General features: G+C 61.3%; 1 protein-coding gene across 3 annotated transcripts; it reads left to right on the top strand.

The window, feature by feature from the left end:
• The first annotated feature begins 4,071 nt into the window (after window positions 1-4,071).
• PLPP2 (phospholipid phosphatase 2) lies at window positions 4,072-10,476 on the top strand. Of its 3 annotated transcripts, none has more exons than XM_036889893.2 (6): window positions 4,072-4,242; window positions 7,061-7,212; window positions 7,415-7,692; window positions 9,298-9,355; window positions 9,566-9,730; window positions 9,960-10,476. In XM_036889893.2, the coding sequence occupies exons 1-6, from the start codon at window positions 4,191-4,193 to the stop codon at window positions 10,107-10,109; spliced, it is 855 nt and encodes a 284-aa protein (XP_036745788.2). In that variant the 5' UTR covers window positions 4,072-4,190; the 3' UTR covers window positions 10,110-10,476. The 3 variants fall into 3 exon arrangements, with proteins under 3 accessions (XP_036745788.2, XP_036745787.2, XP_036745789.2); XM_036889892.2 differs by having other exon boundaries at window positions 4,073-4,242; window positions 9,554-9,730; XM_036889894.2 differs by having other exon boundaries at window positions 4,077-4,201; window positions 9,554-9,730.
• The last annotated feature ends 335 nt before the right edge of the window (window positions 10,477-10,811 follow it).

Below are 10,811 nucleotides of genomic sequence, written 5' to 3'. Positions count from 1 at the left end.
CAACTGCACCAAGTTTTCTGTCCTTCTTGATCTTGAGAATGTTCGCACTTCTCAGGAAGGCAAGGAAGATTGCACTCTGGGGACAGTCAGGGACATTCTGCAGCGGATCCAGGAGCACAGTGCGTGCCGCCTCTCTTGTCTCTGCCCCAGGTACTTTCGTGCTTGCACACACTTCCCACCAGGAGCTCCAGGCACCTGTGGTCCCTCGGAAGGCATATGTCTCCTCCCCAGCAGCTCCAGCAAAAGTCCTTGGGGGAGACTAGCTCTTGGGTCGCTTGTAACTGAACCAGCCACTCTCTCCTGGCAGAAGGGTTTTTCTGACTGGCTGCCTGCAGTAGGACAGGCCTCCCAGGGAGGGACTGGCATTCTTGGCAGAAGGAATGAGAAGCAGAGGGCACGTGGGCAGCAGGGAGTGGCAGCTGGGTGTACAGGAGCAGACATCTGTTTGCATGGGGTGGGCCATTATGCCCAGAGGGCAGCATAGTGCCTTGTGCTAGACCATCATAGCCAAGGAGTTGGACATATCCTTGGTAGGGAGCAGGTGGTCTTCATGGCTTTTGAGCTGTGGCGGTTGCACTTCAGGGAGACAGATTTGGTTGGAACCTGTAGGATGGCTTGGATTGTGTCTGACCGTAGAGGCAGGCTGGCAGCTTTGTGGTGGTCGTGCGGATGTGTCAGCAGGAGGACACCGTGAAGACGGCTCCCGCCAAAGCTTGGAGCAGGCCACATCCGTGTCTTGTTTGGCTGTGGCCCTGCTGATGCTCCCTTACGGAGAGCCCGCCTGACTCACCCTCAGGCTGCGGGCACCAGGTCACTCACTATCTGCTGGGTCCTGTTTCAATAACATGGATCCAGCCCTAGTTTGTGCCAGTCTGCCCTCCTGGAGCTCCGGGTCGAGGAAGACGTGAGTGTGGACTGAGCTGGTGCCGAGGTGGCGGGCAGGGGCTGCTGTCGGTGGTCTGCATGAGGCAGCCTTGCCGAGCACTCAGCTTCTGGGGTGCCCAGTCTATCCCTGCCTCCGAGGTTGTGTGGTGCCTCAGGGATCATGAAGTCCTGAGAGCCCCATTCAGTACTGGCCTGCTGGATTTGGACAAAGGCCACCCCCGATGCCACCCCCACCATTTTATGTTCATTTAGCCCTCCCCTTCCCTGGTGCTTCCTGATGACGGTGGCTGCCCGTCAGGCACTTCACTACACCTCAGTGGGTAGCTACTGTCCTGGTCCCATTATGCATATGGAGAGGGCAGCATCCACCTGTTCAGTGTGCCCAGGGGTACAGGCTCCATTCCAGGACCCTCAGCAGGGGATGAAGCCCCAGGTCCAGTGGCCTCTGGGCCCGAGAAGTGCCAGAAGCTGGAGGGAGTGTTGGCACCTGGTGCACAGTGGGCACCCCTGCCACCTCCCGGGCATCTCCCTTAGTAACTAGACAACACTCCCATGTGGAGATCAGGCGCGGGGGCCCACCTGTTTGAGCTGAGGCCACGAAATGACAAGAACTGATGATCTCTGAGTCCTCAGTGCCACTGCATGGGACCGCCAGGCACCAAGGAGTTGGTTCAGTTAGAGGGGACTGGCACTCTCAGGCCCAGCGCTGCATGTGCTGGTGAGGGAGAAGCCGTTCAGGCCTGGCTTGTGGGCCAGACTCTGTCGCCAGAGCGGGCCACACTGGCTCAGGTGCCCCACCAAAGGCTGGATAGCAGATGCCCTCTGTGAAAAGTCCTTCAAGTGTGGGGAATCCCAGCCAGCAGATGGAGCGCCCTGACCCCAATCCCAACTCCAGTCCTAATCCTGCCACCCTCACTAGATTTTAATCCTGACCCTGCCCAGGTATTTTAAGGACAGGTGAGACCGAGGGCAGTAGGGAGGGGGCAGGTGGGAGCTTGGATGTCCCGCTTCTCGGAGCTCCTTCCTGCCTGAGGTACCTGGCCCTGGGGAGCAGCCTCCTCCCCACCTCGTGTGGTCCCCGCGCCCCTGGCGGCCCCGCCCTGCCCTCAGGAGGTGCTCCGGAAGCGATCCTGCCCCTCCTTGACGCTAGAGTCCTGTTGCACCTTTTCCACCCTGAGGTGGCTGATGGCTGCGACCTCACAGCGTGAATGGCGTCAGTGCACGGCCGGCCCGTCCTGCGCGGAAGGAGGGACGCTGGACCCAGCGGCGCCTGAAGCTCGTCGGTGTAGCTGCAGGTGTAGCCCCACCCCGCCCGACGCTGGCAAAACCCTCCGGGCCAGCGATTCTGAGCCCTGGCTGCCTCGGAGGAAGTCGGGGCGGGAGAGAAAGCTACAGTTTTTAGGATGTGCCCTCCCACTCGGGGCGTTCCTCCTACTCCATCTCTGCGCCGCACCGCAGAGGGAAAATCCAGGTCCACAAGTTTCCATGCAGGACCGCATCATGTCTTGGGGGTGAGCTGAGCTATTTAGTGTCTCTGCTCACTTGGTCAAGGAAAGTGTTTCGGAGCATAGGGTAGTACTTGGTCCAGAGACACTCCCAGCCCACCGTCTGGCCGACAGCCAGGAGTCACAGATCAGCAGCGCCCTTTCCGCAGACCCCTTGGCCCTGTCCTGGAACCCCCTCCCCGTCCTGCAGACTTCTGGTCATCCTCTGGGAAGTAGGGTCGAAGGGCTCTGAGTTCAAGTCCAGCTGCCCCACCTTGGGCCAGGGCTGCCCGTCTTCAACTGGCCCCTTTCATCTGTGAAAAAGGCCGGGAAACAGTTTGAGATTGTTGGAGCAGGTGGGGTTGTGGGTGTGGTCTTAGCGGTCGAGGGCGGCAGACGTGGGTTGTTTCCAAGACCTGCCCACTTTCACTGTGGGACGTCCAGAGAGGAAGAGCCTCCCAGGTGTCAGGGGTCCTGCCAGCTCAAGGCAGGGTTCTCCGGGAGGTGGTGACACCCTCCAAGGCCTTCAGAGGTTCCAGCTCAAAGGATCCAGTGAGGAGCAGTGGATGGGATGGGTCCCTCAGGTCTGTTGCCCTGGCTTGGGTGCTTTGGCCCCGCAGGTGCCTCCCAGCTCAGGGCTCCAGGGCATAGACCGTAAGTAACCCTTTCAGCTTGTGAGCAAGTTCCCACTTCCTGGCGCCTGTTTGCTTTTCTGTAAGACGGCTAATGCATGAGCTGCCAGGACCAGCAGCCTCCACGGCGGCTGTTGAGGAACTTGATCGATCTGAAATGCCAGAGATGGCAGGAAAGCCAGGACTAAGCTTCAGGGTGAAGGTAAACCCTGGGCAATTGCCACAACAGCCCAAGTTTTAGGCACTTGCTGATTCAGAGGTACTGAGACGGCCACAGCAGAGTGCCACCTGGCCTTGCGACTCGAGCTCAGAGAGTGGACTGGAGGGGTGCGAGCTCCGTCTTCCTCCACACCCCACAGATCTGCGGGGTCGCCCACTGTAACTCGGTGTGTGGGGGGAATATGTGCCCACCCTGGGGCAAATAACCTTTGAAGCCGAAATCAGTCAAAGGGAGAAATAAAGTGGGAGAAAACCCCTTTATTGCTTACTAGCAGTCCACCTCTGCTCACCCATGTCCCGTGACCCTGCTGCAAGAAGGAACCCCACCCCACCTCTCCTGTCCGGATACACCCTCACTTCCTCCTATAACCACCTATTGATCTGGAGATGCATCACTTCTCCCCGCCCCTTGGAAATACCTATTGATACGGAGATGCGCTAAGGCCCGGCAAGTGGGTCCGGAAATACTGCAGCTTTACTCACAGTCCACCCAGCCACCCACCCTCCTTCCTTCCTTTTCGCCCCCGGCTCCCCAGCGCGACTCAGCCGGCCTGCCCCGGGGGGGCCGCGCGCGCGCACGCGCGGCCGGACCCTGACGCCCTGGGCGACCCCGGACTCGCTGTCCTTGAGTCCCCGCCTCCAGGCCCGGGTGGGGGGGGGCAGCGTTGGCGGCTGACAACCCCTCCCGTCTCAGGGACACCTCCTCGCCCACAGCGGCGGGCCGGGTACGCGCCCGGGGTCCCCGAACTCTCCTCCCTGGCCCCTCCCTGCGCGCGGAGGGCCGGCCGGGGGCAGAGTCCGCACCTCCCCTGCGGCAGCCCCGCCCCGTCTCTCCCCCGCCCGCCCCGCCCCGCCCCGCCGGGCCAGGCTCAGCGGCCATGTGACCCCCGCGGCCCGGTCGGGACGCGACGGGACGGGACGCGCTGGGACGGACGTGGGGGTCGCGGGCGCGGCCAGGGACGGGGACGGCATGGAGCGGAGGTGGGTCTTCGTGCTGCTCGACGTGCTGTGCGTGCTGGTCGGTAAGAGACGCTGGGGCCCGGGGGTGCGGGAACCCCTTCCCAGGAGGCACGCACCGCCGGGCCCCGCGAAGGTGTGTGTGGCTGGTGGGGGCGGCCGCGGCACGCCCCTCTCGGCTCCCCGGAGGTGGGGGAGCACCCCGGCGCCGCGGGTCTGCCTCTGCGCGCCTGCCCCGCGCGTCCTCGCAGACCTCAGTTTCCCCGGCTGCCCCCGCTCGGGAGGGGGTTAGCGTGCCCTGCCTGCGGCAGCGGGAAGTCGCCGCCGATGGGCCCCTCGCGCCTCCCTCTTGGGCCCGGCCCGGCCGGGACGGTGATTCATGCGGGCGGCGGCCCGGTTGGGGCGAGGCGGGATTGGGGGCGCGGTCTCGGCCACAGCCGGGGGTCCCCCACCAGCGCCCGGGGTCGGCATCCCGACGGGCCCAGGGAGGGCTGGGCGCTGGCCCGGGACAGCAGCTGGTCGGCGGGGTGCGAAGCCGGCGCGGGCCGGAGGGACAGAGACCCGGGGGCCTCGGGGCAGCTCGGGGCCAAACCTGTCCGGCGGGTTTGAGGCCAGAGGCCCCCTCCCCGCCCCTCCCCCAGGGTCCCGGGAACAAAGGCCGAGTGTTTGCTCTGAGGCTTTGCGGACAATAGCCCGGAATTCTACCCCAGCGCGGGGATGGGCCCTCGGGCCTAAGCGCCCCCCCCGCCCCCCATCTGGTTCCCGCTCCTCTACTGGGGAAGAAGGGCGCGCAGGGATGGATGGAGGGATCAGCTCCGACCGGCTGCAGAGGCCAGCCCCTCCTCCCATGTCTGAGATGAGACCGCTTCTGGGGTGGGCGATGTGGCAGCAAGAACAAGTACTCAGTGGGCGTCTGCCAGCCCCCAGCATGGTTTCCTGAGCACCTGTGTAATTATTTAAACATTTGTGTGGCACTCACTGTATGCCAGGCCCTAAGGGACATACAAGTAACTGAACCTTTTCCTCCAAACGTCCTGTGAGGGGAGGTGCTGGTATGATCCCCAGTTCGGCCCAGGAGGCGGTGGAGCTGAGACTGGTGCGCATCGATGCTGTGTGCTGGCAGCCCAGGCGGACGCAGATCCCACTCTAGAAGCTTGAGGACATGAACTGACCAGCGTTAGATGGTGACAGGGCCCTGAGGAAGCGGCCAGCTGGTGGTCAGGGCAGTGAGGCCCGGAAGTGCCAGCCGTGCGGGCATCTGAGCCAGAGCTTCCCAGGCAGAGGAAGGCCCCCCCCCCTCCGTCCAGGGCTCTGAGCTCTGCTTCCTGAATCCCATGAAAGCCCAGCTCTGGTTCCGCTGCTGGTGTCTGAGCCTTCAGGGGAAGGGGCTGTGGACAGGGGTTCTGCTGCTGACCTCACTCCAGGCCCCTGTGCCAGCCCCTGACCTTCAGCTGCGAGGATGGGGCTGGTCCTGATTTCTCAGCCTCTCCCAGCCCTTCCACCCAGCGTCAGGGTCTCCTCCTTGGCCTTAGCCTCCACCCTTGCCCTCACTCAGCAGCCAGAGCTCTGAAAACAACCTGCACCCGTCCGTCCCAACCCTCCTGTACCTCCCACCTCACTCACAGCGAGCTGCACTCTCTAATGTCCTCCAGGCCCCAGGGCATGGCTGTGCAGGCGTGGTGCCACCTCCAGAACTTTGCTCCCTCTGCCCTGACTGCCTCCGGCCTCCCAACAGCCTCCCCGGGCTGTCATTTACTGGCCGCTCTTACTCCCAGCCCCTCAGCTCTGGTCCTGGGCCCGCCTGTCCTTCCCTGAGTCTTTCCCCAGACACAGCACCAGAGGTGCTCAACACTTTTCCCTGAGTGGTCCCCGGGCTCCTCAAACTTGGCCTGTTAGGAGGAGGAGTCAGCCTTACCCCCCACCCCCCCACCCTGTGTTCGGGTCCCAGAAGCGCCACACCTTTTTACACTTGTCGCCTGCCCCACCGGGGGCAAAGAGCACCTTGCCTGGCTTTGCCTCTGTGTACCTACCCCACGGGGCAAGGAGGCCTCTGCCCGGCTGCCCTCACTCAGCAAGTCCCCAGGACTGCAGTGCCACAGTGACACTGTTCATGCTGTGGCTCCCGAGGGCGTCTTTGAACTGAACTCGCGAGGCTCAGGGTGGGTCTGTCTTGGTCACTGGGTGCCCAGCGAGAGACAGGCAAGCCCAGGCACGGCCGCTCCGCCCTTACTGTGGTGTGCCCCCCGGAGCAGGGAGCCTGCCTTCTCTAAACAGATGCTTTTAAAGACCTGCCTCAGCCAGGCACTGAGCAGGTTCCCGGGACAGCCGTGAACATGACAGACCCTCTCAGGTGCTCACAGACGGGTGGGGGAACAGTCAAGTGTCACACAGTGGTTGCAGGACTGCCCACAGCGGTAAGGGACACGGAGAGGGAGATTCCCTTCAGTGGAAGTGACATGAGTAGTGGGAAGGGAGGGAGGGAGGGTGGAGCTGGGACCGGATGGAAGTTCGTCAGAAATGAATCGGGGAGAGAGCGTGTGCAGAGTCCCTGGGGTGGGTGCTCGCCGGGTGTGTTTGAATTGCAAAAAGGGTGCCATAGGGGTGGAGATTCAGGGTGCGTGTTGGACAGGGGGTCTGGGGAGGACTTGAGTGTTCATCCGAGGATGGTGGGGGTCAGAAGGGGGTTTTAATGGGGGCAGCGGCCTCCCATTTGCCATGAGAGAACCTCTTTCTAGCCGCTGGGTGGGTGTAGAGGTGAGGAAACCAGAAGGCTGGGTGTCCCAGGGCGAGAGGAAGGACGATCTGTGGGCCCTGGGGCTCCCCTGGTCGGGGCCGCAGCTGGGCTAGAAGCACGCGGCCACCCACCTCTTCCCCCACCCCCAGCCTCGCTGCCTTTCGCCATCCTGACACTCGTGAACACCCCATACAAGCGCGGGTTCTACTGTGCAGATGACTCCATCCGCTACCCCTACCGTCCAGACACCATCACCCACGGGCTCATGGCTGGGGTCACCATCACAGCCACCATTGTCCTTGTAAGGCAGGAGGGGCTTGCAAGGGATGGGGTGGGACATGGTGGGGGTCAAGTAATGCCCAGGGTGGTTTGTGGGGAAGAACCTCTTAGGTTCCCAGCGGCCTCAAGGAGACTAGCGATCCTAAGCCCCTTTCACTGGGGAGGTCCAAGGCCCATGAACCAAAGGCTGGTGGGGACCCCCACAGTGGCTGCTGCCTTTGTAGGTCTCGGCTGGGGAGGCCTACCTGGTGTACACCGAACGTCTCTATTCCCGCTCTGACTTCAACAACTACGTGGCTGCCGTCTACAAGGTGTTGGGGACGTTCCTGTTTGGGGCTGCAGTGAGCCAGTCGCTGACAGACCTGGCCAAGTACATGATAGGCCGTCTACGGCCCAACTTCCTGGCGGTGTGTGACCCTGACTGGAGCCGCGTCAACTGCTCAGTCTATGTGCAGGTAGAGAAGGTGTGCAGGGGGAGCTCCACCAACATCACCGAGTCCAGGTAGGTGCTGGCCCTCGCTCTGGGCATGCTGGGGTAGCCCAAGCCACAGACACTCCCACCCACTGGGGGTCAGTGAGGGTAGAGAAGGGCCCTCCAGAGCTGGCATTCATGAACGAGTTGCCACGTGGAGAAGGGCCGAGAAGAAAGTCGCTGTGGAGTGGACAAGGTCGGAGGGAGGCCAGGAGGAGCCCATGGGCCTGGATCCTGCCGAGGGGCTGAGATGGGGCTGGGGATGTGGGGCGCTGGAGCAGGCAGCCATTGTCAGGAGGGGCGACCCATCTGCCCTAAACTTTCAGTACCCACTGCATGTCTGTGGGCACTGACAGTCACCAACCGTCTCTACTGATAAACTTGTCATTTAATTACATCCTTATTTTCCTTTTTTAAAAATTGAAATACAATTCATACAGCATACGGTTCACCAGCGTAGCCATTTTTATGTGTACAATTCATTGATTTTTAGTGAACCCACAGTGTCATGCAGCCATGTTCACTATCTTACTCCAAGATATTTTCATTACACTACAGAGTCCATTAGCCATCAGCTCCTGTGGCCCACAAGCCCACGTTGTGTCTGTGGATCCGCCTGTTGGGACATTTCCCATAAATGGGGCCACACGTCTTTTGTGCTTGGCTTCTTTAATGTCTCTTAAGTTCTCCCATGTTGTAGTTTCTGTCGGTGTTTGCTTATGTATTTTGTGGTTCTGTTGTTGACATTATTCTGACAGTTCCTTTAGCTCTGAACATCCATGTACGGTCGGTAGAAAGGCTTTACGTACTAAGTCTCACATCAGGACTTTCTCAGGAGCAGCATCTATTAGATTTCTGTTCTCCGTGTGCCAGCCACTCTTACTTTCTTGCATGCTCTGTAATTTTTTTGTTGAGAACTGGGCAGTTTGAATACCTTGAGCTAGCAATTCGGAAACCAGTGTGTACTCTCCGCGCCAGGGGTGGTCAGCACTCTTTGTTGTAGCTGGCGGCTTGGTGACTCTGAACTGACCTTGTAAAGTCCTGTGGCTCGGTTACTGAGTGATCTAGTGATGGGACAGAGATTCCTTTAAACGCCTGCACTCAGGGAAGAAAGCCTTCCCAAGCTTGGAGGTGGGCTGTGGCTGCTGAGTTGGGCAGCTGGCGCCTGCATGTCAGCCCGCCTTCCTGTTGGTGCAGCCCTGAGGGGCAGCCGGAGGCAAGAGCCTGTCCCCAGGCCTGTCCTGTCCTGAGATGTGTCCCGCCGTGGCCTCCGCATCTCACTCCCAAGCGGTTGGTTAGTCTGTGTGCCTCCAGGGCTGTCAGTTCCTGCAGATGGAACATGATCCCGAAAAGAAACTGTGAGAAGAAAGCTGTAGTGGTAACTGTTTGCCGCACCCCTCTTCTGCCCTGGGTTCTGAGCACAGGGCCGGAGGGTCTGACCGTGAGCCCTAATCAGAGCCTTTATCCCACACCGTCGGGGAGTTGGAAAGGGAGTAACGGGCCATACTGCCCTACGGGGTCCCACCCGGGACACGCAGTGGGAGGGGGCGGGGGACCAGGGGTCCCGCAGGCAGACGCGGAGTGAACTGCCTAGTCTCAGAGCGGGGCCCTCCTGACCCCCGCTGTCCTTCCCAGGTTGTCTTTCTACTCCGGACACTCCTCCTTTGGAATGTACTGCATGACATTCTTGGCGGTGAGTCTATTTCACTCCCTTTGCCACTGGGCTTCTGTTTCTCTGTAAAATAGGGTGGAAGGATGGGCGTGGTGATTGGAGGGGCTGCCGGTTTTGTTCCCAACACCTGGAGGCCCCAAGTCTACTGGACCTGCCGTCTGCAGTGCGTGTGGGCTGGGCCCCAGCCCCAGCCCCAGTCCCAGCCCTCTGGCCCCTTAGCTCTATGTGCAGGCGCGGCTCTGCTGGAAGTGGGCACGGCTGCTGAGGCCCACGGTGCAGTTCTTCCTGGTGGCCTTTGCCCTCTATGTGGGCTACACCCGCGTGTCTGACCACAAACACCACTGGAGCGATGTCCTGGTCGGCCTCCTGCAGGGTGCACTGGTGGCTGGCCTCACTGTGAGTTTGGGGCCCTGACCCTCTCTGCTCCGGAGACCCGGCTGTGGGGCCCTGTTTCTTTTCCCCAGGCCTGCCTTGGCCCCTGTCTCTCTTCTACAGTCCTCCCAGGCCCTCCCAGGCCCTGCTTCTCTCACGGTGCCCTTCCCAGGGCCCCTCCCGAGACCCCACTCCTCCCCCAGTCCCGCTGCTGTCCCCATCCAGTGAGGCCTTTCCTCCCTGTCCCCTCCAGGTCCGTTACGTCTCCGACTTCTTCAAGGTGCGGCCCCCGCAGCACTGCCTGCCAGAGGCAGAGCTGGAGCGGAAGCCCAGCCTGTCACTGACGCTGACCCTGGGCGAGGCTGGCCGCAGGCACTACGGGTACCCGGTCTCCTCCTCCTGAGGCTGGGAGCTGCTGGGCCAGGGCCCATGTGTGCACACAACTGGCGGCTCAGGCTGTGGGCCGGTGTGTCTGTGGTCCCAGCAGGGCCCTTGCCTGTGATGGTGACAGGGCTCTGGACAGGCTCCAGGTGCCCTAGCTGTTTCCAAGAGGGGGTTCCACTCACCCCACTGGTTGTGCACTGGACCAGGGATCAGAGTGCCCAGGGCAGCCCCAGTATTTGGAAGGGGGACCCTGTCCTCATGAGCTCTCAGTTCTCTCCCCTTCTTTGGTTGGGCAGGAAGGGACCGAGAGATGGGGTGGATGTGTTTTATACAATGTAACCTATATGGGTTTTTAGTAAAATAGGGCGTTTGCTTGACAAATGTTATCAGTGCCTCTGTTCCTTTTGTCTGTCCAAGAACTCTTGCAACAGGGTGACCCTTCCTGGTCCGGCCCAGCTGAGCTCGGGCTTCGCTGGTTAAGTCAACAAGGCAAAAGAAAGCAATGGCTGAGGCCCTAATCACTGACAGCCTGTTGGCAAGAGGGTCCTGGGAGAGGGCACTCTCTGGTCTGCTTCCCCAGCACAGTGCTGCACTCAGGGGCCAGGTGGGTGCTCACAGGCCCTGGGCTGTCCCCGAACAGAGGATGCCTGCAGTCGTCCAAACTCTGGGGCCCGAGTTTGGAGGCAGAGTGGGGAAAACACCACACGGTCTTCGTCCAGTA

The sequence above is a fragment of the Manis pentadactyla genome, chromosome 12 (genome assembly GCF_030020395.1).
Source record: "Manis pentadactyla isolate mManPen7 chromosome 12, mManPen7.hap1, whole genome shotgun sequence".
NCBI classification, from domain to species: Eukaryota; Metazoa; Chordata; class Mammalia; order Pholidota; family Manidae; genus Manis; species Manis pentadactyla.
The sequence above is the reverse complement of the archived record's forward strand: the minus strand, read 5'-3'. Positions and strand labels throughout refer to the sequence as shown.

What these genes read in the sequence shown, in the direction of transcription:
- PLPP2 (XM_036889892.2), top strand. Translation starts at nt 4,191, where the DNA reads ATGGAGCGGAGGTGGGTCTTCGTGCTGCTCGACGTGCTGTGCGTGCTG. An exon ending in TCACAGCCACCATTGTCCTT is followed by an intron (nt 7,213 to 7,414) that starts GTAAGGCAGGAG and finishes CTGCCTTTGTAG; the next exon opens with GTCTCGGCTGGGGAGGCCTA. An exon ending in ACCAACATCACCGAGTCCAG is followed by an intron (nt 7,693 to 9,297) that starts GTAGGTGCTGGC and finishes TGTCCTTCCCAG; the next exon opens with GTTGTCTTTCTACTCCGGAC.